This window comes from Lonchura striata, chromosome 5 (assembly GCF_046129695.1).
Source record: "Lonchura striata isolate bLonStr1 chromosome 5, bLonStr1.mat, whole genome shotgun sequence".
Classification (NCBI taxonomy): Eukaryota; Metazoa; Chordata; class Aves; order Passeriformes; family Estrildidae; genus Lonchura; species Lonchura striata.
In genome coordinates, this window is record NC_134607.1 from 10,317,380 (window position 1) to 10,345,139 (window position 27,760).

The 27,760-nt window shown below is 41.4% G+C and overlaps 1 protein-coding gene across 5 annotated transcripts in view; it reads right to left on the reverse strand.

The window, feature by feature from the left end:
* Positions 1–573: 573 nt before the first annotated feature.
* The window catches only part of DUSP16 (dual specificity phosphatase 16), a 63,361-nt gene continuing 36,174 nt past the window's right edge, over positions 574–27,760 (reverse strand). For all 5 annotated transcript variants that reach the window (XM_021535108.3, XM_021535107.3, XM_021535106.3 and 2 more), the window contains 4 exons: positions 14,923–15,086; positions 9,889–10,048; positions 9,081–9,204; positions 574–4,294 (listed from right to left, as the gene is read on the reverse strand). In XM_021535108.3, the coding sequence (XP_021390783.1) occupies positions 3,145–4,294; positions 9,081–9,204; positions 9,889–10,048; positions 14,923–15,086 (1,598 nt within the window). In that variant the 3' untranslated portion in view covers positions 574–3,144. The remainder of the gene's footprint in view (positions 4,295–9,080; positions 9,205–9,888; positions 10,049–14,922; positions 15,087–27,760) is intronic.

Sequence of the window (27,760 nt, forward strand, 5' to 3'; positions counted from 1 at the left end):
CCCTCTTTAATCCTAATTATGCTGTATATGTGTGTGCCATTCTCTGAAGCAGTAGTGGGGAGGTTGTGCTCCAATCTCAGTGAGCAGAACTTGCTCTGAATTCTTCAAGACTGAGAGTATCAGTCAAAACAAGTATTTAAACGAGTAATTAAATTATTCTTCAAATAAGTTGTATGGGAGGGAGGCAAGAAAAAAGTGTGGGGTTTGTTCTGGGTAGCTTCAACAATTTTAAATACTTGCTTCACCAAGACCACCCCAGTTGCCTGAGGAACAGGTTACTCACACCTGGATTAGACAGTGGAAGGTGTTAATGCAGACAAGTGCCACTGCTGTTCAGCAATGGAGCAGAAGAAGGGGAGTAATCAGGGACTGGTAAGAGCCCTAAATGGTTACTGGTGCTGTAAAATCACCACTGCTTGTGAAAAGTGATCTAAAGCTTCTCCAGCCCTGTCATTCATGAACACACCTGCAGGGAAGGGGGTGTCCCATAAAGGACATGGTCCCTGCTCTCCTGGCTGCTGGGGGGAACAGGTCCTGCTGCAGGTAAAACACTCAACAACTCCTTCCTCAGCCTTCTGTATAAACAGGTACCATTTCTGATTTTATTTCTCCATAACATACAGGTAATGTTCATGACACAACAAGATGAGAAACTCACATCTCTCTGAACCACTTCACCAGCTTGCCATACACCAAACATGTCAAGTATGCCACACACCAAATGCCATACGTTATATTCATATTGAATGTGTACACATTTTTCCCTGTCACATCCTCCACTTTGCTTTTCAGACTTCTGCAAACCATTTCCACAATTGTTCAGGGACAGGACTCTAGTTCATGTATGAGCCAGGGCACCATCCTGTGCAGGAGGACATGGGGTTAAGGCTTCCTCCTATGGGAACCTGCCCCCATAAGTACTGAGCCTACACCTTGGATTCATCCAGAACACACTGGGAATCACAAAGAGCCACAAGACCAGATTTCAGTTCTTCAAAAGGCAATCAACCAAACCAACCCCAAACATTCAAAGAAGGGGAGAACACACATGTCTGAGGGAGCACAAAACAGGGAGAATCTGTTTTTGCCTCTAGGGATTGATATGTGTTAACTCCCATTAACTGGTTTAAATCAAAGTCACGGGCTTTTGCCGAATTGTGGCTGAGAGGAGCCCTGTTCAACTGTTAACATAAGCATATATACACACAGCTAAAAATAGTTGTGATGTAGTCACTTCCACTGGAGATGTAAACAGAGACAAGTTGTGATGTAGTCACTTCCACTGGAGATGTAAACAGAGACAAGTGGCAGCATGTTCAATGAACAGCCAGCACCTGACACAGTGTCCAGGGTATGTCAGCCTATCCCTTGCCCAGGCCCTTTGTACAGCCTCTTGTACACACAGCACAAAGAGCGTCTGGGCTCAGTGACTCCTGGTGCCTCCTCTCTGTGCCTTTTGCACTTTTTAGGATCAAGTTAATCAATGCTGTAGCTTTCAGTGCTATTTTCAATGGTCTATTGTAGGAAATTAAAGTCACATCCTAGCCACAAAACAAAACTATGACAAAAATCTCCACTTTTCAATATAGTAAAACCTGAGATTTGAGTTACAAACTAGCTAAACTTACAGTAAAAAAACCCAAACATAACCCAAGCTGCTGACTTGAATTAGGGCTTCAGTTTGCTGCTGACATTTTTTTTTTAAAGCTGTTGGCCAGGGTTAATTATTTGTTACTACAATTTTCAGCTGCCTACACTGAAGTGGGACAGAAAAATAGTTTTCTCTCAAATGTTCTGAGGGGTGCTGGGGAAGGCCCTGGGGGCAGGAAGGATGAAGCTTTACACGGTGGCTCTGGTACCATCCCTTGCTGACCATAAACCTCTGGCAATGTGCACATGTAGCCCAAGGTGAGCAGCAGCCAAGGTGGGAGGGGAAGCAGCTGGGTCGTTGTCAAAAACATGAGAACGGCTGTGCCTCATCTCCTGTGAAACCAGGGCTGTGACACCTCCTTGAGATGGAGGTGTCTGCTCTGGGGTGCAGAGGGTGAGAATGCGGTAGAGCCTTGAGCATCTGCAGTTACACCTTGGAACTGCTCAGTTAAGGACAAAAGCCCGCCCCAGCTCATTTTTTACCTTAAAAAAAACCCAAACATTTGAATTGTTTTTCAGCAATTGTTAATTGGCAGTAAAAGTGTGTTGTGGCCACTCGTACCAGCTACTTCTCTTGCATGTAGCTCTAGGTATCAACCATACCTTTATAGCTTAGAAGCCAAAGCAGCTACCCCTCTCCCAGAAGTCAGCTCAATATCAAAAATACAAATACTTTATCAAAAGACTAGGGGAAACAGGCCTAAATATGGTTCATTCATCTTCTTTTAAGAATTGTTGCTGAGCCAACTAAAACTTGTGCGTGGACAGCTTTAAAAACAAAATTAAACTAGCCCAGTCATTACTTGTTCACATTGTTTATGAACTTACTACCAGCATGTGGCAGCCATACATTTTATGTGTTTTTGAGGTACTGGGTTTTTTTTTCTCTGAAGCAGCTCTCTAGCGAATCACCTAAAGCCTATTCATTAGAACAATAGTTACACCAGTATTTACATTTGTCTGAAGGGTGTGTTCAGACCAGCCTTGCTGTAACCAGTCTCTATGGCCTTTGGAATCACCTCCAGTCTCCTTTTCTTATAGGAAAAAGGTCTCCCTCCAGAGGTTGGCTCAGTGTCAGGGCTAAGGTGCACTGGTGAAGATGTGAGGCATGGGGAGGGAAGAACAAAACTAGTTCTGACAGGAGCGTGGTTCAGTGGAACCAGAGAAAGGGTTTGACACCAAGAGAGCTTCCTTGTTAAAAGCCACTAAAAGGATGGGCAATCCATTGCACAGAATTGCTTCCTTTGACAGGGAAAGGTCTGTGAAATGTTCTACCCTTCTCCCGGAGAGGAGAAGAGAAAAGCCCAGCAGCAACCTTGGTCTCCTTGTGCAGAGATTGTGGTCACTTCCCTGCAGTACCACCCTTTTCCCTGGTTCAAAGCAAAGCCTCTGTTTCTTCCCTCCCCCCACCTTTTTACCCAAAGTTTCAGATTTACAGGGACCTCTTACTCGCTGGGGGAGCAGCTCTGCCACAGTCACACGAGCCTTTGCCCCTCAGGACACTTCAATGATTTCCATGCTGCCTGAAAAACTCGACTGACTGCCCACTTTGCCCAGTTCCTCTCTGGATCTGTTGTCTGACAGGATGCTCTCCCCGAACTCCATCTGGCAGCTCCTGCGCTTGAACTGCTTCTCGAAGGAGCTCTCCTCGTGCCAGCTGCGCCGGGAGTCGCCGCGGTCGGCCTGGCGGGCCCGGCGGCGCACGGCGCTGGCCTGCTCGCAGCCCGAGGGCAGCTGGCCGCAGCTGCAGGCGGGGAAGGCAGGGCTGCCCCCGAACATCGCCGAGGCCGAGTAGAAATGCGAGGGCTCGGCGGCGAAATACCAGCTGTTGGTGAGGGACGAGGGTTGCGGGGCCAGGATGTCCGAGTGCCAGCCCTTGAGGCCTAGCCCCGTGGCAGACTTGGCCAGGTGCTGCTGGCTGGTGGAGAGCCCGAGCACGAAGTTCGTTCTGTAGGTGTCCTCCATGCTGCCGCTGCGGTGCAGGGGGTACAGCAGGGCCCGAGGCGCGGCTGCGCTGCCGCCCGCCCGGCCCGCGTGTGGCCGTGAGGCCGGGCTGGCCAGCGGCCACGGGGCCTCCCGCGGCCCGGCCGTCTCTTCCTTGTCGGGGCTGCTCCCTGGGCTCTGCTCCGACACCTCCTGCACGGGGGAGAACTGGCACAGCTTGCTGCTGCCCTCCAGGACAGCTGCGTGTTTGTAGTACTCCAGCGTGTCCTCGGAGGAGGCGAAGCCCTGCACCGATGCGGTCACGCAGCTGCTGCTCGCTGAGTAGGACACGGATTTGATATCCAAGGAAAAGGAGCGCTTCAGCCGGTTGCTGTCTTCCACCTTGTCCAGGGAGACGTGCAGCCCGTTGATGGCCTGCACCAGCGGCCCGTCCTCCAGCGGGGCCGGGTGGCCACCCCCTGTTGGCTTGGGCTCCAGCAGCTCCGAGGCAGCGGAGAGGCAGAGCTGGTGGGGGGAGAGGCTGCTCTGCCCTCCCTCCAGCACCTGCACCTGCTCGCTGCTCTTCTCCAGGTGCAGGAGTTTCAGCTTACTGATGTGGCTAGGCTGACGGCTCTGGTTCTTGAGCTTTTTCTCGAAGTCCAAAAGCTGGCCCAGAAAGTTGAAGTTGGGAGAAATGGTTGGCCTTTTTTCTTTCACAAACCTGGTAAGAGGGGACAAACAAAGGGAGAACTAATTCAAGAGTCTGCTGCTCAGTTATAAGATAACCCTATACTGAACGTTATGAATGTCTACAGCCTATACTTAACTGGGACTAAGGTTCAATCAAACATAAGTAATGCAAGGATGATGTTAAAAAAAGGCAGTTTAAAGCAAAATGATACTTGCTGCATGCTCTCAATTGTCTCTATAGTTTAAAGGTGGCTAAAAATTGTGCGGGGAAATAAACATTTTAACTCTTCATGATGTCCACAAGTGATTTAAGTGAGTAATTTTCTGTATTTACTTCATCACTGGGATCTTTGCTGCCTTGGTTTCTGACCAGAGTAAAGAACTCCTGGAGTTTTGCGTGAACAGCACTTGAGCCTTAGCCAAGAGACCACTTCCCATGTGCTACAAAGAGTGGACACCTTCCCCACCATTCCAGTGACATCACATGTTCTGTCACCTCTCTCATGTCACCACTGCGCTGCCTACCCTGTTTGGGGTACAGGCAAGACCCCAGTACATTCTGACCTTGTCCAGCAAATGCCAGTGATTTCTGCCCCACACTATAATTGACCACTAATGGGGTGACCAAAACTAGAAAGGTGGAAATGCAGCATTAAAACAAAAACCCTCTCTCAACCCCTGCAGGGTTTCAGCAGTACAGGGAAACAAAATTGCCAAATCTTTGAAAGATTTCACCTATTTTGAGTATTTTTGGGTGTTGTAGGAAGCAGCCTGGCTGACACAGGTGTGCAAATCCACACATGCACTGCAAATGGGTAGGGAAAATGTTTTGCTGAACCAGGATACTAAATGTACAAAAGACTTGTATCACATTATTTCTATTATTTATCTCAAAGTTAAATATAAATACTTATTACCTACCTGTCTGATTTGCAATACAGATAAATAAGTACTTTGCTTTTAACAGGCTGCAAAACAGAGGTGCCCAAATCCCTCCTCCTCCAGTTCTGGTTGTATTTTTTTTTTTTAAGAAACATTCCTGGAACTATGCTTAACCAGATGACGAGAATTAACAAGGAAAGAAACCTTGAGGAGCTAAATACAGTACAAACACACATATAATGTGTCACTGGGAAAATTAAATACTATCAAAAATAAAACCTGTCTGGGGAAGTGTACAGAAGATGAGTGTGCAGTCATGAAAAGCTGTGTGAGAAAAATGGAAAGGTGTACTTGTGTATGTGTGTACATGCTAGCATATGAGAAATGTCAAAACTTGCATTTTTTTATTACTTTTTTTTTAAATTTGCCAGAGAACAAACAATCCTAGGAGTAGTCAAGCTGACACTATGACCTGGAATCTTAGATTGCACAAGCTGATAGTGGAAACTTCCACCAAGAAGTGTAACACTGGCAAATGGAGAAATCTAGTGAGTCTCCTCAGGAGAAATTCTGTAGTTTGTCCTCTTTGCATTTGATGTGAAGGTTTTTAGCAATTTTTTCTCAGGAATTCACAGTCTTTGTTCATTTTTTTTCCAGTCAAAGTTGTTATACTTGGGTTAGTTATTAAAGGAAAGTCCTTCTGCCTTTGTTGTGGTAGCCTCCCCAACACTCTGTTCTTCCAACTTTCTCCTCATCTCCACTTTCTCCTCTCTCTCCAAAATATTGGGTAGTCCCAGATTTAAAACTAGAATTTTTAAAAATGAAAAGAGTAGGGAAAGCATGCTAGATTCCCTGACAAGTTTTAAAGCTTTGCAGGCTTTTTCATCTCAAAATATGGATTTTTTTTTCCAATTGGAAAACATGTATAATGTTTAATTCTTATGTTTATTTCTGTTAAATAGTCCATTATACGAAAGGTTTTAAAAGTTTATTTCTTTTACTTTGGTTTCAAGTAATATTATCACCTTTTAATTTTTTTGTAATAGTGTCAGACATTTTATCTAATGACTTCCACTAAATCAAAGAAAAGTATTTTCCTTTTTAGCTTGGCCAACAAGAGATCCCGAACCAATAAGTCAAATGTTCTGCAGATGATTCTCCCTGAGCCATATCAAAGGAAATATGACTAAATATTATCTAAATTTCACAGCAATTGCTCACTCCTAAGAGAAAAAGACTTAGTGGGATTAATCCTTCACACTCTGTTCATGCTTTTGATTAAGATACAAGCTAGAATTGAACACAGAGATTTCATGGAGAAATTCAGAAACTCCCTGAAGAAGTTCCTTGACGTGTGTGTATTTTAGCAATGTTTAGTTCTCTACAGCTCTGCCCTCAGCCACTACAGCCTGAGACCAAGAAGATTTTTTCACTGAGCTCACACCTTGCACAGTATCTATCCACATCGACTGTAATTCATGCCTATTATCTACCTGAAAAAACGAGCTTTAACTTCTTAACCAAACCTGTTCCATGCTGAAATTCCTACCCAACACCAAGCTACCAGCAGGCTCTAGTAATGAAACGTGTCCAAACATAGCAGGAGAGAGCTGTAACACAGGGACCTCTTACATGCAGTTTTTTCACTGCACACGTAACAACATTCAACCACTTAAAAAGAAACGTTTCTGTGGAAATCATGCTCCACATGGCAATATCCAGTGTTCATCTCTTTGTCCTCATTCCTGTTTTAGTGATGGTGGTTTGCAATCACACAAAGGTGATTCCAAAGGGGCTCCTCTGCCCCTGCTCCAGGGCAATTGCTCAAACTTGTTCTGCATAACTCCTTACAGTGAAGCACTAGCTGTGCTCAAATAGAGGTTTTTGGAATTCACTTAAGTTAACAAAATGAATTAAGCATTTGTAGAGTTATGTGTTGCATTTAAACCTTTTACTTAAGAAACCCTTGCCATAAGTACAAAAGGGCATAAGAAAATGCAAATTTCTGAAGCTTATTGCACAAAGAACAATGCCTCAGAATGCAAAGAACCCAGACAAAGAAGCTTTCCTGTCTTCAAGCCTACCAAGACTGACAGACGTACTCAGATAAGCACTGAAAGACCAATAGTGCAGAGAGGAACAGTTCAAAAGTTCAATCATGAGGAAGACCATAATCTTCAGCCTCAAGAGACCACCAGAGATCCCTGCAGGACCACCACGCATGCCCAGAAGGGCGTGGACCTATTTGGCATGAGAGGCGAGGACAGGCGGGGCCAGGGGTTGAATATGCATGAAAAGTTGTGCACCTTTCTGAATGAAAGTGTGGGTCAGACTGAGGCTCGGCTCAGGGCACAAGTTTTTGGAGAGCTATCACACTTGTGCCAGGCGCTGGCAAAACATATCCACTTCATAACTACCCCAGGTTGTGGAGTCTATTTATTTATTCCGCATATCGCTTCAGTGCCAGGGAGCCAATCAAAAAGAGAATAATCATTTTCTGTATAACACAACAAAGTAGTTGGTTTAAAGTAAATACAGAAGTTAACCAAGACACCTGGCAGGTAGGAAAGTGTTCACAATCCAAGTAGAGAAAAAATGGTATCTGTAAAGGAGGAAAAGGAAGGGGGTCTCCACAAATATTACCAAATGCCCAATGAAGTGATACTTCAAAATGCTTTCTCGCAGGATTTTTGGTTGACTTCAAGAGTGTCCAAGATTTAAAAAAAAAACGTTTTCCAATTACCATCTGAGTAAGAGTTGCCTTAGCGCAGTTTTCCTTATCTGCTGTTAATGGCCCCATCAATGCCTGGCCACATGACTCAGAGATAACACTGTCCAGGAGGAGGAGGTGATTAAGGACACACCTTGTGACTCATGACCCATTGTGAGATGCTCTGCCCAAAGGGAAGAGCTAGGCATTCCCACCTGGATAAAAGCAGAGATTTCTAGACAGAGGAGAGCCTTTTCACAGGTTCTCTGAGAAGACACAGCAACTACATCTGCCATCCCAAGAGGACTGCAGCTACTCCAATTCGGACTGCTACCAGCACGCTGGCCAGGTTGTATTCTGACTTTGTCAGTAGCCTTTCCCTTTATATTATTGCATGTATTTTTGTCCTTTTCCCCTTTTCCCAATAAATTGTATTTCTGACTTGGAGTCTCTCACTAGTTTTACTTTCAAACCAGAACAAAGAGCAACAAAGAAGCTTTCTCCATTCCTGGGCATTTCACTTTCAGGCAGTTCTTTGTGAGAACTACCAAACTGCAGGAGACAGATCCAGATCCATTTGTCCTAAGTGTGGCTCTAAATACCCTCAGTTCTCTCCTCAACCCTGACCATTCTGCTGTTCCTGTGGCTCACAAGATGCTGTTACATGTGTGTGTTTGTACACAACAGCTGTGGTTCAGGAGTCATGCTCCCACCAAAACACTCCCAAACCATGCACTACTCCTCTTCAGCAGGATGGAGAGGAGAATTGGAGGGACAGAGGCTGACATAAGAACAATTTACTGAAAACAGTGATGAGATTAGAAAATGAACAGTAACAGCACCTTAGTAATGACAGAGGGTGTGAGAAAGAGCCAAATTATTCACACCATGTGGAAGCCCCAGAGCACCTGACCCAGCCTCAGAAGGGACTCTTCCCCTGCTCCCAGCAGTGACAGGAGGTGGCACAGAATAACCTCCAGGTCCTGGCCATGCCTCTCCTGGCCACTGCAGAAATTGACTCCGTCCTGGCCAGAAGCAGGACAAGACACATACATTGAATAGGCAGTTTACATTCCATGCCTGCTTAGATCCAAGATCATTCTGAAGTGGGCAATTAATATTAGCTGTGTGATATCTATTCAATAGCATTAATTTGTTTCTGAAGGAAACCTATGCTTAAAACAACGGGCACAAGAGTTAGTAGGAAGGGAAGATTCGTCCCTACCTGTAAGCTTCATCCAAGGACATATCCATTCTTTTCATGATGTATGCAATGGCAATTGTGGCAGAGCGAGATATCCCAGCTAAACAGTGCACCAACACACGGCCATTGGATGCTTTTGCTTTTTCTACATGGCAAAAGAAATTGGCAACTGTCAAACTCAGCAGTATCATACCAGGATAAAAAGTTTTTAAAGAAACCAGTGTTATTGAAAATTACTCAAAGCTTCCAATTGAACTGCTAATTGCAAATCTCATGGAAGCTTGAAACAAAACTCACTCATTTCGTCTAGCACTGTGTAGTAAGCATTGAGTATAGAAAAGCATGACTACACACAGGAAATATCCTGCAGTCACAGCATAGCTCATTTTAATGTGCACATAAACAGCTGTACTTAGATGTCTAGGAAAGATGATTGTTTCTAATTTTATATACAAGTAAAAAGCAAGCATTCACGATGGAATAATTTGGCTACTTCAAATATGGCCAGTTCACTTCCCAAAGGTAAAGGCAGAAGTTCTATGTCCAAATTTCTAATCCACTCTCTACAGACATACATCAGGCATCTACGAGGCTGCCTGAAAGCATCTCTGAAGTGTCTTTGTTCTGTAATGCAGGAACATGCAGTGGCAGAATCTCCCCACTTTTTGTTCCTGTACTTATGAAGTGATGCTGATCATGTCCATAGATCCTGACGGTATTTTCACACTACCCTGAAAGAACTCAGGGCTTCTCCAACCAAAACAGCACAGCAGACACACAGAGAAACCCAAACACTGTTTGAGAGAAAGAATTAAAATGTTCTACTCACCTATAAAATCGACTGATTTATCCAACCAAGGCAAAATTTTCTCACAAAAGCTGTCATTCACAGGCACTCTGAGGAAATGGGATTCTGGAATAAAATCAGGCTTTGGACAAGTATTGCTGGCATTCAGGACGTAGCCAATGTCGTTCTGCTGCATCAGCTCCTAGGAAAGAGAGGAAGATTAAGCCTAAAAAAGTCAAATGGTTCCTTTGGCATATTACAAAGCTAAAGACCAAACTGAAATTTATGTTGGAATTGCTCTAGCTGTGTAAGGAACATTCTTCTAGGAAAAAGACAACTTCTCAGCTTGGAATTCTCTTGACAACTTCTAATGAGACATCTAGTGTGTCCAAATAACATATGGCCTGCAAATCCCATATAAACAAAGTTAAAAGTAATGGTAGAATACCTTCTGCTACTCTGAAGCATCACTTCCAAGAGAATGAACTTTTTGCTACTTTTATTTAAAATCTCAGCATGCAAGCTGACAACAAACACTTCCCACATGCAGTTTGCTGACCTGAATATGTGTATTCCAGATCACATATCTAGGACTGAAATTGCCCCAGTATCACAGATATTGGTGGGAAATAGGAAATTAAATGGATGCCTCCTGCAGTCACCTCTCAAGTCCAGGAGTTTTTTGTTTCTGAGGTAATGTGCAAAACTCTCTCAAAATGTCAAGGAAAGAGATTAAGATCTTGAATTAAACCATTTCCACACAGCACTGAGTGGCATTTTACAAGGAGTCCTGCTCTGTGATGTACAATTTCAGTTTTCAGTCTCTAGGCCTCTTGCCTCTCAGAGAAATGTCACAGGAACAAGCAAAGACACTCAGTATACATTTAAGAGTCAACCGGGATTTTAAGTAAGTCACTTTTCATGATTGAAATAAAAGAGAGGCATCTCTTTTCTACATCTTGCCATATGTATGGTATTAAGAGTTGTGCAAAATAGTTTGTGATGCAGTGGGCACCTTAGTACAAAAAGATATGGAAGAAGTACTGGAAAAGTAGAGATGGCTCCACCACAAGCCATCCAGTCTCCTCCAAGGAAGCATCTTGATACAGAAAAGCAATTTAGCCTGTTAGAGTAATGCTTATCAAACTGCCATGGTTCAGAGAGGATCTGGCAGTAAGTGACATGCAATACTAGGCTTGGACATTACTTACACTGAATATAAACACTGGGGAGCTTTCAGCCAGATCTCTATGCAAACTGTTATCTCAAAATAAACACTAAGACAAAGAAGACAACCCAAAATCTGGTTTTAATCCTTTTTCTTTTATAGCAGATATATAATAAAGTTTGTCAATCCATAGGAGTGGCAGAATGAAGGAATTCTTACACTGCTGATTTCAACTGGAGATCTACAAGTAGAAGAATACAAAGTCACAAAGCCAAATGGTTGACTCTTCCCCAGATTCCTTCTGCAAGCATAGAGATCTTTAAATGAGGAGAAACAGGGATATGCTTATTTAGCAGAAGAGCCAGAACTCTTCAGTCAGAGCAGTCTAACATGTGATGTTGAGCACAGTACCCCACACACATGGCACAGCGTGTGTAGAAGGGATGAACACACACATGCATAAATTAAATGCTCAGTGAGAGGCAAGAGCTGCGGGGAAGAAGTGAATCTACTTCAGTCACTTCAGAGGAAAGTGCACAAAGTCCAGCCAGTAGTGGTTGTAAACATGGAATTTACATGAATTTCTGCTAGGGAGCTGATTTTTGTTGCCTGGAGCAAAATGAACTGCTCCTCCAACCTCTCATCTGAAGTCCCTCACATCAGCACATGCAGAGGCTGGAGATGTGGGCACATTAAACCAATGGACATGCATTATGTCATGAACACACCCATCCAAGGGGAGCAGAAGATGGACAATTCCTTGCAAAGAAAATAATCAGAAATATTATTTTCAGCAATGGTCAAAAAAAACCAAAACCAAAACCAAAAAAAAAAAAAAAAAAAAAAAGAAATAAAGGAAAAGGGCTGTGTCTGTCAAAGTAAGTTCTCAGCATTAGTGCTTCTTGCCTTGCTGATTTCCTGGGTCAGACTCCCAGTGTAGCTCAGCTTCTTATCAACAAATTCTAGTATGTCCCTGTTTGCCCCTCTCCCTTCCTTCATGTCCCCCAGCTGAAGCACCCAGCTCCCTCTAGCCCTGCATGCCTTCCACAGCTGCTGCTGCCGCATCTTCTGGATTTCACTCTCACACGCTGACATGCCTAAAAGCAGGAGCGCTGTAGGAAATATGGGGATATTGGGAATTATCCAGACAGGAGAGGTAGTGGGAATGGGATTCCTAGTTAGGGCACTAACTGGACTCCTGGTATCTTAAATGTGCTAGGGAGACCCTGATACCCAACATCCCCTGTGGGATGTGCCCATGGGGAAGACAGTGGGAAACTGCCATGGGAAACTACAGTACTTTAAGATAAGGCATTTCCCCAGAGTCCTCTGCCCCCCAGTGCAAATGAGCACATGCCCATCATCTGTCAGCTTGTGGTTGTCATCTCCCCAAGTTCTGGAAAGTTTTCCATTCTCATTGCTTTCCATGGTTCCATCTGTAAACCACTCCTTCCCTTTTCCCTCATTGGCCTAGTTTATGCCATCCCATCCCTGCTCCTCCCTTACACCCTCTTCCCATTGGGTCTTTTTTACCCTAGCCATGCCTTCACTTTCCCAGTTATATACTCTGGCCTCCTCTTTCCCTGGTGATTCTCAGAGCTTGCCTCCCCTGACTGTGGTTGTTACTCTGCTCCTATTTCTGCCTCCCTCTTCCTTCGCTCAATCCTCAATAAACCTGCTTGGATTCCAGCAGCTCAAGAGTGCTTCCATCTTTCTGGTGGGGATTTTAATTTACACTATCCAGGCATGTGTCGACCAGCCAACTAGGGGTTACCCTTTGGGACTTGGTCAGGGGTAGCCTTCAACTTACACCCGAACAGACTGGACACCTGCCTATCCAGCCCAGAACGTCTCCATTGGATTTTGGATCTGTGACCCAGCTTCCAGGATCCCAGAGCTCTTCAGCAGCAAATCCTGGGAAACAATTACTGGCTTTAGGTCACTGGGCTGAAATACTGACTCTAAACAGCTCACTGCCTGTTGTCACTGCTTGAAGGAGAGCGAGGAGCAACTGGAATATCCACAAGGCACATGCAGGGTCCTGAATTCCCAGGTATGAAGAGGGGGGAGGTGAAGGTTGACTAATAAATGGACTGCCACAGTCAGGTTTGTTACAAACATAGCTAAGGGGGGGTGATGAATTGGGAAGAATAGAAAACCTTATTATTTCTTTTAAAACAAAACCATTAATGAGCTGCACAGTCCAGCCATCACAGTTATACCAGTTTTTTGGGGTAGGATTGGTTATTCAACAAGATTATGGAACAAGAAGGCTGCAGACGTCTAGTCTGAAATCTACAAGCCAAGAAAACCACCCCAAAATATTAGTACTTGTCTTTTAGACTGAGGCTAAAGAAAGAAGTTATGCTTCCTTCTGAAGCATAACTGAATAATCAATCATTCCCACTGTGACATACTCCAGTGTAATAACCATAACAGTGCCCTCATTGTAAGGCACCCAAGAGGAAAAAGTGAATTACAATGGGAGGAAGATTCAGAAATCCTAATACTAACAACTCTGTGAAAAGAAGGTAAATGCTCTTTTTGTAAGCTTATTTACATTTTATGACTTGTTTAATCTGAAAATTAATAGCACCTTAAAATCTTATTTTGTTCCAGGAAATAAAATCCAGGTCTGGAAGAAAAGAATAGTTATGCAAGTGGAAAGGCAGAAAGTTATACATGTTAAATACTGTCACAAGCCATGAAGTGTAAGAAGCAAGCTCCTTCAGGCCCATAACCACACTACAGATTGCTTTCTGTCACGTTAATTTTCAGAAAGGACATTGTCACTCCTATATAGGTTAGAATGCAATTTTCCTCTCTTTCACAAAGAGCAAGGAAGATCTTCTGTAAAAATAAATACTGTCTTGCAATGCCACCAGTCTATCACAGGAAAATAACCACAATGTAGCACACTGAGACCCAAAATGAGCAAACTTTTCTTTTAGAGCTCTTAGGGGATTTTTAGCATTTCAACACTGCAAAAAAAAAATATGAATGTTTTCAGAATTAAACATTTAGAAAGAAATCTGCAAAAAAATACAAAAATTCTCCTAAGACTTCCCTAAATGAAACATTAGTTTTGCTAAAGGATAGAAATCAAGCATTTGTGGCTGCACATCTTTCCTAAATAAAGCATTATCAGTAGAGGTATTAACGGTAAATAGCACTACTATTCTGAAAAGGTCATGAATACAGATTGTACTGCAACAACAGAAGCATTTCCCTACTCAGGCACTAGGAGATAAGCTTATAAATATTATGAAACTATAAGCTCATCTTGATAAAACCTGATGAAAATCCACATCTTTAGTTCATCAGGTTGATTTGTAGTGCTAATTAGGAGTTTCTTGCAGATATTTTTGAGATTATTCAATTCCAGAGAAATTGGTATGTCTAGTGAATGGAAGGAATCATGAGAACTCACAGCACTTGAAGGCAAAAATAAGGTCAGTATACAGCTATATCTTAAATTTGGAGAATCTTACTAGAATTTTTCAGCAATTATTTTAAAATCTGGATTTGAATAGAAGAGAGCTATTTTAATCTTAGCAGAAAGCTGACTTCCTGTCCTAAGTAGTCCCAGCAAAGACATTAACCTAGAGCCTGCAAATGTAGCCACTTACCAGCTTCTGGATTGTCCTAACAGAGACAGCACTTTGCTACTTGTCCCTGCTTTTTTTATTTTTGTTTCTGTCCCCTCTGCTTTTGAAGGTTTTTTATTTCCCAGATTTCTTGCCATGTGTCAGCCTAGTCAGTCATCTTCCTTGCTCTCCCCAAAGGCCCTGTGCAGGATCCAGGCCTCCACTGCTGCTGTTTCATAGCTGTAATGACACCCCATGATGGAAGATCCCTGGAGATCATATACTCCTTCCAGTGACCCACATGGCACCCAGAATGCTCACCTTGTTGAGGACATCTCTCTGACACCCAAGGTAGAGATGAGGCAGAATTCTAGTTGGGCCAGTGTTGGAAATAGGTAAGCAGGGTTGAGAAATGCAAGTAGGGATGAGTGTGGATTTTCCTTCACAGAGACCAGGGAAAGAGCTGGAAAACTCAGCAAATCCACCTGTGAGAAGAAGAGCAGGTATTTAATCTACAAATGTGGTGGTGCCTGTGCCAGTTCTGGGAGAGCAGCATTTAGCATGGGAGATGGGGAGGCACTGAGGGGCAGAAGGAAAGCCTTGGCAGAGAAGCTGTACATGTGCCTTTCCTTATGTCAGCTTTGTGGTTCTCCAGACAAAATGGGAAACACAGTAATCACTGGTTTTTCACTCCCTAGAATATAAGAAGAAATACACATCTTTCTGTGGAACCATACATCAGCAGCCAAGGCCTGGCTACGTATTCCTATTCTGCCTGGAATATTTATTTATCTCCCTATACTTCTCAGATGTTTTTGATGCTTCTTCCTGTTCTTAATATGTAGAAATGTTTCTTCAGAAAAACAGGCACAGCACAGCACCTATCACACCATAAGCTGGCACACCTTTTAGTCTCCACCCTAGAAAAATGGTTTCTAGACACTTCCTTCTCCCATATCACCTTTATACTGAGAGCTCATTAAGAAAAAGACATATTTACTCCATTTGATAAAAGCATTAATATGCATTTGGTAATGCTTACTTTTATAATCCTACATTACTAATTAAAATCCTACAGTACTAATTAAAATCCTGCAACTATTTTGTGTGCCACTCCACAATTAATGTATTTAATCCAGGACACTGGAAGAAGTTTCATCTTTCAAAACCACACCAAGCCAAGGCTTCTCCCTCTCAAGTGGGGGAAGTGAAGCAGAGGGAAGACTTGCAGAGCACAGTGAAAATCCCCAGCTCTTTCCTCTCAGATGAGCAGAGATTTAACTGAAAGAAGAGTAATTATAACCTGTTCAGAACAGAGCACCTTTTTATCATCAAGGAATTGAAGCACTGACATGCTCAATCTGCCAAATGCTATGTTCACTGTGATTACAGTTTGAAGACGTGAATTAAAATTACTCAGAAATAAACTAATGTACTGTTTTTCCAGGGCTTGCATTACCATTTCCTGAATTATGACTATTCTTTAGACTTTAAAATCTGCACCACTAGTAAATATTGAAATACCAAGGCAATAGTGTGTAACAAGCCATTTTGTCTAATAATAAAAAAAAAGCCAGCAAACAGATTCTAGAGCTAACATTTTATGAATTAATTCCTGCTCAGTCTCCTGAAGAAATAAATAAATAAACAAATAAAATAAATAACTTGACTATTTTGTGAGACAAGCTAAGGCACTGCCTATCAGGAACATAGATCCTGCTTGTTCCATCAAATGAGAGGAAGAGTTTGCAAAACAATTCTCTCACATTCTTGCTAAATTTTCTTCTGTATGGCCCAGTGTTTTCCTTTCTGTTACAGGAAGTATTCCTTGAATTTATAGGCAGTATATACCTCTGAGATTGAATTTAAGTGGTTATTTGAGAGGGTAGTGAAGAAGAGTAAATAAAGTATTTGCCTTGGTTTTATTTGCTTACCCTTTATTTTCTGGGAGCATTGTTGGCTGCTTTGTGGATCCTCTCACTGACATGGCTGTAAATAGGGAAGTCCTTACAAAGAAGCTGCAGAAGCAAGGATCTTACATCTCTGCTATCTTTGCAAAAGACTACATAGGAAGAGTTCAGCAAGAAAGGTCTTCCCAATTACCTAGTGATTGGTCTCATTTCTGTGTCAAACCTGTGGCAAGAAATTGAGCAGGAAGCTAATGTGCAAAATACCTGAGATTTTGTGGAGATGGAACCCATGCTCTGTCATCCTACGATAAGGCGCACTCTTTTTATTTTTATTCCAGGACTCTATCAAGGCCAATTTAAATGATTCAAAATTAGATTCTTCAATACTTCCTCTATAGTGTTCATCCTTTCAAAATCATGTTTCTTCTTTTCTACTCATGCGTTCCTAGTAACATGTTGCTTCGGGATCTTTACAACATGAATTACACTTACAAAACCCTCAAATCTTTCAAGTCTGATATTATACTGCCTGCCTTTGTATGTGCACCAAGTGAACCTCCTTTCCTCTGAGTATAATTTAACCTGGTGTCAGTATCTGTACTGAACTGATTTGAGAAAGCACAAACCCAGTGATTTGTTTCAAATATTAAGCTGTCTTCCCTGCCATCCTCTATGACCAGGTTTTCAAAAGGTTAGTACCTTTTCAATGAATCTGGCCTTGATTTATGGCACTTCCCAATATGAAAAACCCATTCTAGGTCAATGTGTATGGAAAAATTGCTTTAAAAGCCCACAAGCAAGCAAATCCCAAACCAAGAAAACACACTCACATATGCATCCTGCTTAAATACCAATTTCTTTAAGTGCCACAAACTGTCAGGGATCTGGAACAACAGCATCTACATGTATGATCACTGAGCTGTCACGGCATTATGAGACTCATTTCTGTTCAAAAGAACTGTACTCACCACTATTTGCTTGCACTAACTTAAAAAATATACATATTTTAAAAATACATAGGGAAATGTATTTAAAAAACCCTCAGCACCTAAAAATGTATAGAGAAAATGGATTTATTTTAAATGTCTCTCTTTTCTAACACAGATGGTGGCTCCCCAAATGAATTCTATGACCAGTCTACATGAGGAGCCTCTTATGAGGAAAGTGTTTTGAGCACTCAGACCACCTGTACACTTCTGCTGCAAATGAAGCAGTTTTCAAAAAATAAATCTTGAATACTTGGAAAATTAATTTAATCTATAGGAATGCAGAACAGAAAATTGAGCCTTAAAAGAAAAATGGGACAGGTTTTGTTTCAAATTCCATAATTTGGGGATGATCTTTGCAAGAAGGCAATTTTTTTTCCTTTAAATCTCATTACCTACCTCAGTTGGAACAGGGACATTAGCAACACTGTACAGTTTGTTTTAATTAGAGAAAATACATTTTTCTTTTCGAGCTAGGTTTTAATAACACCCTTCGTTCCACCACTGCTTCAGCCTTACATGAATTGCAAGAGCATGTTGAAACTATGGAGGGGTGGAAAGCAAAAATCCACACATCACTAACAGAGCTGCTGGATTAATAGAGTTTCACTGAATTATTTGACAAATGTCACTGGGCCTTGGAAATACATGACTGACAAATAAGTCCAAAATATTCTCTCCTCAATAGCTCTGAACCACACAGGTTTTCCATATTCTTAGTGGTATGCTGAGCTGAAACAGCTCTCTTGACATTCAACAGGATGTCTCTAAAAAACTTGTCAAGGTGCCAAAAGCTCTCTGGTTTTGCAGCCCTTGTTCGTGGCAGACAACCCAACACCTTCCAGCCCTTACAGCAAAGTCTTTCTTGCTTACAAGCCTCCACATCCATTAGCAGAAATCTGTCAAGATCCAGTAAACTACTTGATTGGCCTGTTGCTATGGTTCTGCAAAGTGGTGACTATAGACTTCCCTTTGATCAAGCCTTCCCAAACTACAACTGGGATCATAAAGGTATTATCTCTAAGGGAATCTTGGTATCAGAAGTGTCAGCTCCCTTCTCAGCCAACTCAGGAAACAAAACAGGGCCAAACCCAGAACAGATGAAAAAGGTTTCAGCAAAATTCTGTGGTAAAAGTTATTCCTCCTTATAGATTCACTGTGTAAATCCTTATATAAACAGCATTCCAAATTAACTTTGCTGGAAACAGGAAGAGGCAGGTAAAGAATATGGGATCGGGAGGCAACAAATGATAGAGATATATTGTTGATTTGGGAAGAGCTTCCTTTCAGTGAGGGAATGGAATCCCTCCATATCCTTGTGATTACTTAGTTTAACTACCACTAAACACAAATCATAAATTAATCCAGAGGAATGACTCCTGGGAAGCACAAGCAGTTGCAGCAGCTCATTTCTCTGTCTTCTGTGGAAACAGAGCAGGAGCATTTCAGTGCTGTCAACTGCCCTGCTGCAATCATGGACAGAGCTCTGCAAAACATTCTACAGGTTTGCAAATGAAGGATCAGCTATGCCCCAAAGGTCTTGATTGGACACTTAGTAAAAAGGTGTGAAGTGCAGTCATATTTCATTGTTTTTATCTAATATTTAATAAAACCTTTCCAGTTAAATGACACCATAACAGGACATTCTTATGTTCATTCCATGTTACAGTGGTTTCTCTTCCTCCTCCTGGTCTTTATATTTCCTTCAATGGGATGTCAAACCATTCAGATATGTGACCATAATTAGACAAGACAAATCCACAGGGAACAAACTTAGTACTGATGTGGCCCAGGGAAGAGCAAAAAGGTTAATCAGAAGCATCAGTTACTACAAAATCAGTTTTCAAAATGGTCTTCATTCACACCACAGACCACAGATGCTCCCTCATACATCCATCCTATCTCTCAACTCACATGTATTACATGTATTTCTAAAATGTAGAAACACATTCCTAACATATTTTCTAAAAAAAAAAAAAATCATCAGGAGGCAATCCTACTATCTCTTTATAGTTGCTCATAACATTACTGTTGAAACAGCCAATTCTTGAAACAGTCAAGTTCCTTTTCATCATCAATTACAGATATGTGCACCAGAATTTTTATCCTTAATTATCTAGAGAGAACAGCTCTTGCTAATCAGGCACGTGCACTGACAAAGCAGACAAAGGAACAGAGATCTGACTCTGCTTCAGAGATAAAGTAGGTTAAGTTTGGGTGTGAAACTGAAGGGCAACAGCTGAGGTGCAACTCTGAGTTTCCACATCTCTGCAAGGAAAGGGAAAGATGAAAAGAGGGGACATAAACATTAGGTCTGACTTGTTTTTTCTGTGTAACTCTCCATCCAAGTACGGAGACAACTCCTACAAAGGTGACAGCTCCATGCATATACAAATCCTAATAGTTAAAAATGTAAAAACAAGCTGACATTGCATTTGTGCCATGAGGATTTTGAATTATTTCTTTGTAAAGGCAGTCATGAAACCTAACTTGGAATGAAAGAAATGTGAGAAAATAGGTGTTCACATCCCTTCACATGTTTGCAGTGAGCCTGGCCAGCTGCAGCTTGATGGAGAACCCCAGCAATTGCTTCTGAGCCCCAGAGCCTGGCAGTGTGGCCAAGGCAGAGGGAAGAGGAGATTCAGCTGGAGAAGAGGTCATAACCAGGATAAAAGTCTCTGGCACCTTCTCCAACTAATGAAACTAACTCCAAAGACCAGAGGAGCAGCTTTCCACTTTCAGGCTACATAAAGATGTTTTTCATCCAAGTAACTGAGGGGCTGAAGAACCAAGGAATCACATCTGCCACCAGTGCCCATCTCACAGTAGATCCTTGCATACTTCCAGCCTGAGCTCCCTAAGTTGTGTGGTCACACCAGCAAATCCACTCCCAGCTCAGCTTTTCAGGGAGAGATACTAATTTGAGGCTCTGCACTATACCAGTGCTCATTTCATACAGCTCACAAGAACTTCCATTATTTTTTCATGTAATGACTCCTTTTGTCGAGCCTTATTAAAGCTGACCAATGAGCTTTTGACACATCTTTTGTGGGTGAGAGTAGAGACACAGACAACATAGCAACCCCTAAAACTCCAGGCTAGGAAAAGCTTAAGAAGTATTTAATACAACATCCCTGCAACTCCAGCTGGCCCTGCAGCTCCATGTACCTCACCCAGGAGGCACAGAAAGATCCCATCTGGTGCTCCTGCTGGAGATGTAAGAGACAGTTGATGTTTCCTTTATTTTTTTTTCCTTTTTTCACATGGAGTCTGCTGGAAAAGACCACAGACAAGGCACACTGGTAACAGAGTAAACTGACATTTTTCTGAAGTGCCATTCAAATCAGATATTGATCCTTTCCCCCTGTTTTGGATTCTGACTGTTCTGAAAAAGCCAAAGGGAGAAATTGGTTTTCTTCAATGAATTCTTGAAAACAGACTAGAAGCTACTTCCTCCCTTTTCCCACAAGACCTATTTGTCTGCTAGTACATCAGTATTAATTCAGCATCAAAAGCCATTATTTTAAAGCAGGAAGTGGAAAAGGTCTGAGACCCAAGTGATGAGTCAGAAAACCAAAGACTACATGCATGTACTCGGACAGCATTGCAAGAAGGAGAATATGAAGCTTGTGGATTTAACAGACAATTCCACCTTTATTAAAACCAGAATTTTCTTCTTCATTAAGGGCACTAATTATTCACTATTTCATATAACCACATATTAATAATTTATTATGTTGCTATCCTTTTTTAAAAAGGAATATTGCCACACTGGTTTTCTTCCTTTTTAATTTAATTTTACTTTTTTTTTAAAGGAAATATAGAATAAAAAAGCAGGAAAATTTGCAGCTACCTCTAAAACATAATATTTAGACCCTATGATTCTAAGTAAGCCTCACCAAATACCTGTATTCACCAAAGGTTTACAGTGGAGTAACTTGCATTTAGCTTTTGGGACTTTCTTTTCCTCTTCTAAATAGCAATTTAGAATTTGTTACTGTAAATACTGATTAGTGTCAGGGCAGTAAGGTAACATTAGTGAAAACTAGGCTAAAAAAAATCAAACAGCACTATAGCAAACACAAAATATACAAACGCTGAAATTTTAAGTTTGCTTTGCCTCAGAGGCCCTTCATGTTCTTTCCCAGTCACATTCCTGTTGAACATTAATGTGTTTATCTAAAAGCTGCAGTATAGATTTTTTCCCTTGCTGTAAGGAAGGAAAACTGTAAACTTTCTGACTCACAGGTTTTATGAATCTGCAGTGTTTCCACTCTGTTTAAATGAGCTGCAGACCTCCACAGGCACTACAGTTCCCACATTCCAGCTCTGCTCTGCAGGGACCCATGCCATTTTCCATTACATAAGCTCTGGCTGGAGAGCCCTGTTGGGAGGACTCCCATCCCATTCCTGTCCCCACCTCCTCAGCCACTGGGAGTCCTTCCACAGGATCCAAGGTTTCACAGTTTGGGAAAGCCAGGGGTGTTTTTATTTTGGTGACATTCAGAAAGTAGCCCCATTAGTCCAGATGTTTTACAAGCACAGTAGCAAGGGAAGTTCTTTGCCCTGGAGAAATGGTTTCTGCCTTTGGTAAGACAAGGTTTAATAGGCAGGTTAAGCAAACAAGGAAGGAAAGATGTGTGAGAATGGGATCAAGCTTCCCATGCCACCCAAGTGCTATATTCCATGTGGCACGGCAAGTAAAAAGAGTGGAGTGGACACCCTCAATCACCCTTTCTTGCTTTTAAGGGAAAAAAACCCAAAAAACCTTCACCATAATTTCAGTCAATAACATTTCACAAGCATCCAGAGGTATCCAAAACAAAAGCAAACTTAACAAGTTATTCTTGGGTTTGAGAAATGTTATGTGAGCTCTACTTTAGTCAAATCTTGCTCTCTCTCAAAAGACAGCAAGTCTTTTGATACACATATGAAAGTAATAAACCCTACGCCCACTCTTCAAGTGCTTAAAACAATTATGGCATTAAATGAACACTGAAAATTACATTTTAAGTGGAGAGGGTGGGAGGATAGTCAGAGGCCTGGCTGTAGCCAAGGGCTTTTCTAAGCTCTCTTAAAAATTGATGGAGACAGATTTTTCAAGGGAGTATTATAAATGAAAGCTCCAATTTATCAATTAAAGAAAATTTATTAAATGTTCCAAATATAAATTTAGAGAATAACAACAAAAAAGCCACTATCAAAAAGGGTCAGTGCCAGGCCCGGGTATCGGCGCTGGGTGAAACACAGGTTTGACCGCTGCAGCAGAGGGTCTCCTATGCTTCACACTGTCCTGTCTGACCGATTTTTATACAATTTTTCTTGCCTGAGGCAGAGTCCCTTTCTTCCTTTTTGGACTGCACGTATTCAGGTGGAGTTCTTTTCTCTGTGGTAAGTTGAACAGTACATATCTGGAGAGTGGTGAACAACCATGATCACATTCCTGGAATTTGGTATTGAGATGTATCTCCCAGATGGCTCTGGCTATCTCAATCTCAGATGTTTATCGCATATTTATTGTCCCGGAGCTCCTTGGACCACCTTGATGGATGATCCATCTCCAGGTGGCCATGTTCATTTGCTTGTGAATGGAGTCATCCCTCCTTTGTCCAGGTGGTTTGACATCCCCATCGCTAGCTTGTGTGTTTTAAAAACTTCTTATAAGAGTATATCTTAACAGTATATATGAAATATCTAAAATATAAATAAAATATATTAAAATATAAATATATAAAATATATGACAATTTTATTTGCATGAATTATCATATACACATATAACAGGTGATTAAGAGCTAAGCTCCTCTCTCACTCTTGTTATGTGTAATATGGGTAATTCACGCCTATAGAGTGATATATGTATGTCATGTTTTATATTGCTAAGAAACATTTGTATAAAGCATGCGAGTCTGAGTCCAGGGGGTTGCCTCACATATGTTGAGACTACTGGAGGAGGACTTCATTTACAAGCTAACAGATGTAGCTTGTCCAGAGATGGGTCGTTTCCTAAGGTGATCTTAGGAATTCCCAAGCGATGATCCGAGATGATCCGATGATTGCCTCAATAACTACCCAAGACTGAGATTGCTGGAACCACCAAAGAGATACATCTCAATGCCAAGTTCCCATAACTCAATCAGAGATGTACATCGCTCTCCGAACACTGTTTTGTTCAAATCATCACAGAGAAAAGAGACTCTATGAATATGTGGGACTTTGAATGGAAAGAAAAGCCCAATTGCCAAAAACCCTGCCTCGAGCAAAATAAACCATATAAAAATCGCTTGCACAGAATGGGTGGTGTGAAACATAGGGGACCCTCTGCTGTAGTGGTCAGACCTGCGTGTCACCCAGTGCCGATCCCGGGCTTGGCACTGTCTTTTTCTTTGTGACTGGCTCAGATAGAATTTGATTGCTAAATAAAAACTATTTTTAATTTTTAATTTGGCTGGATAAATTTTTACCTTTAACATTCTCATCTCCTCCCTGCCAACACTGGCTGTACTCCATGGGTTATGGGACCACTTGGGGAATATTGCATTCCCTCAGCAAGATTTTACCTCTCTCAATAGAGGTTTCCTTCTAATGGAATCAACCAGTCAGAATATCAGGAAAGCTGGCATCATTGTGCAACAATCTCTCCTCCTCCAAACAGTGTCAGGATATTTAACAGCTCATTTACACTATACTTATTTCAATTTGCAGATAACCTGATTATTGTAATTGATGACACCACCATTTTAAGGTGTGCTGGGGTACCCTGCAAAGACTTATATGTAGAAAACACTCAGAACATCAGTAAGCCACAACTGAAAGTTATAAAGCTCCAAACCCAAATGTTAAAAGGTGTCAGGATGTTTGCCAGGACTTTATCAAACCTTGTGCCTTCTTTCAGTCCACACTGAACCTCATGGCACCGCCTTACTTGACACACGTGACTGCAGAAACTGGGAATATAGCCCTGTGTCACAGCCTTGGTCCCTTTAGCACATGGAAATGACCAGCTCTACCTACAAAAAAATATCCTTCAGATTTCCAGCTCCCCTGCCACAGGGAATGCTTCTTTGGAGATAAAGCATGGATAAAGTACTGGGCTTTTCTTATCTAGGCTTTTCTTTAGGCAAGTAAAACAACACAACGGTGAATATACCCTAGAGATACTTCAGTATTTTTACATGAAAGTTTTCTTTAAATGGCTTCCAATTTCAAATATTTCTAAAATGAATGGCAGGATAAAGAAGACTGAAGAAGAGTTCCTGACTTGCTTCCTTCTTCTCATATCTTCCATGCAAGTCTTCCATTTGGTATACAGACTTTGTCAGGTGAGGGACAGCTCAGGGGGAAACAAGGAATTGGGAAATTTCAGCAAAAACATACCTTTTGCCACACTCCCTGGGTAATCACTCACTGCTTTGTTTTCAGGACCTTTGTCAAATCTCAATGAACACATTCTGCCTAGGATGCCCTTCACTGTCCACTGCATATGATCCAAACATTTGTCACTGAATAAAAAAAAAAACAATAACTTATTTATTTCTCCTTATTACTCCTTTGTGCTCTACAGGAGTTTGTCAGAGAGCTCTGGTGAAGGAAGAATCCACTACATCACATTCTACTAATATATTTCATGGGCAGAAGGGTAGGAAAAGATTAGAAGACAAGTCCCCACGAACCATTGTTTTGAGAGGGAGGCACATATTGTTTCAGTGTTAGGCTATCATAGTTTTTAATGACAGTTCGTACATATAGAAGGGTTTGGTTTAGGCTTTTTCCTGTCTTTCAGAACACCTTCCATTTAGACAAAGTGTTCTAAACACACACACACACAAATAGTTTAAAAAAATCAGCACAAAATAAAAAGCTGGGCTTCACCTTCTTCACAGGAAACATTTGAAAGGTAACTTTCATGAAGGCATCTGTGCTTGAATGAGCAGAACTAAACCAGATTAAAAGCAGGGGAGAACAAGTATTTAAGGAAAGTAGAATATGAATGCTTTCATTCACAAAGCGGAATAGAATTTAGTCAAGACTCTTGATGTTTACTGCCTTAAGTTTCATTCAAGCAAAAATCACTAGTCTCTCCTGTTTCTGCAGAGCAAGCAGGAAAATCATAACACTAACTAGGAAAAGGACTCCATTGCAAGTAAATCCAATTCTCAAAATATGAGAAGGAATCAGGTGACATTGCTGATTAAGTCACAGTAAAAGATGCCATGATGGAAATAGAATTAAACCCTTAGTGTCCACATTTTAGTATTCTGTGCTCTGTTAAAAATTAAGTACCAAATGAAATATTTAATTCCTGGAAACATTCCTCACCAAATTATAAATATTTTTATGAGGTTATATCAAGATCTTAAATTAATTGGTAAGGGTTCCTCTGAGGTCTTTACAATAGTTACTTCAATCAAAAACAACCTCCAGGGCAGAGAACACCTTTATGCACAACCTAAATAAAAAACCACCTTACTGAGTGCTCAGTAATGGGGAGTTTCAACAAGAACAGAGGCAGGAATTCCAGACATATATTAAATAATCCTTATTCTATCCCAACAAAAGACATTTTCCTAACCCAAAATGTTTATTTAAGGTCACTATTTTAAATAAACCAGATTTAGTGGCATATGGAAAACTCAATTCCAAAGGTTCTTTTTATACAGTACATGAACCCCTGCCTTCATTATGGGACATAAACATTTATTAGAGTTCATCATCAGCTTGCTGAGACAACATATTTTATCTAGTTTCCTACAGCCACATATCAATAAACTCCAAGGAGCTTTCTGCAAGATTGAATCTACCCACCCCACATCCTAAAAGGTTTCTTGTATGTGCATTGAGTAGCTAGATTTTTAACAGATGTAAAAAAAAAAGCACATTAAATAAGCACTTTACTGTAATAGATCTGTAGTAAATAATTTCCTTATATTTCCCTTTTCTTCTTGTTCTCCTCTTCTGCTGCTTTTAAAGCCATCAATTGTTTCTGCATTCATAAATATCCCCATCCTAGCTATGTAAACAAAGATAAGAGAAAACTCCAAACCTGATCTTTGCTATTTGACACGCTAAAGTAAAAGTCCTGCTTTTTATAAGGAGGATTTTGACACATTAGATTCCCAAACTAACCCTTACGAGCTGTGTCTGGCTAAGTTCACCTCAGCTCATGTGCACTACCATCTTGCTTGTGGTTTAGGTAACATTTTCATCTTGAGCAGAAAATGACCACATGCTGGAAATGAAAAGAAAACCATTTCTCCTAGTATCATTATGATACATATAACTGGTGATTGCCCAGATGATGGACTGGAAAGCTGGGAACACTCCCTTCCTGGTCCTGTGCATTCCTATGAGAGCCACAGGCAAGTCTGAGAGGGACCTTCTTTCACAGGGTCCAGTAGATGAGACAGAAGATCAACAACATATCTCACACAAGTGAGGAACAGTGTGAGGAATGGAAATTAATGATGCTTTCCTGTGCTTGGCCCTCCCCAACACCTCTCTGCCATGGGGTCCAATTCTCAGTTGTAAGAGATGTGTTCCTATCATGGAAATTAAGATGAGGATAGTCTGATTCCTGTCTGGAGCTGTAATCTGCTTTAGGTTATTAAAAAAAACCCAGGACAGCTGAGCAGAGTTGGGAATTTGAACAATAAAAGGATTGCTGAGGCAATACTAACTGTTTCTAGACTGGCTTATTTTTCAAATAACAATTTTCAGTTTAAGAGGGTATAACCACTTATTTCAGCACTTTTGCATTAAGCATTTACTGTGCCTACACGCCACACAATTCTTGGTAGCTCATATGTAAGATGAGTTACTTAATCTAATTCTGTAATCCACCACCCACAGGTGTAATTCTTACCTAGACAGTAAAGAAAACAAAATCACCAACCCTAGCCAAAGCAAAACCCACTTGGCTTACTGTAAGTAAAGCTCACATGAGCACCAAACTCATGCCCAAGTGCAGAAATTATTCCCGTTCTCTGTAATCACTTTCAAAACAAGTTGAGAACAGTTCTCTTAGTACCACAACCTCTGTCATGTGAAGTCATTACAAACTGTAGTGAAACCCTGTTGCTAAGAGGAAGCATCTCCCAGGAGTTATTTCCTTTCTCTCACCATTATTCAGTCCCTGTGTTTCATTATTTCTCAGACATTAGGTGCACACATCATTAGATCACTGATCCAGTCACTGTAATGGATTTCCTATTTAAATTTGTCATTCCCTCTTCTTTCAGCCTTGGATCTACTTCACACCCCTCCT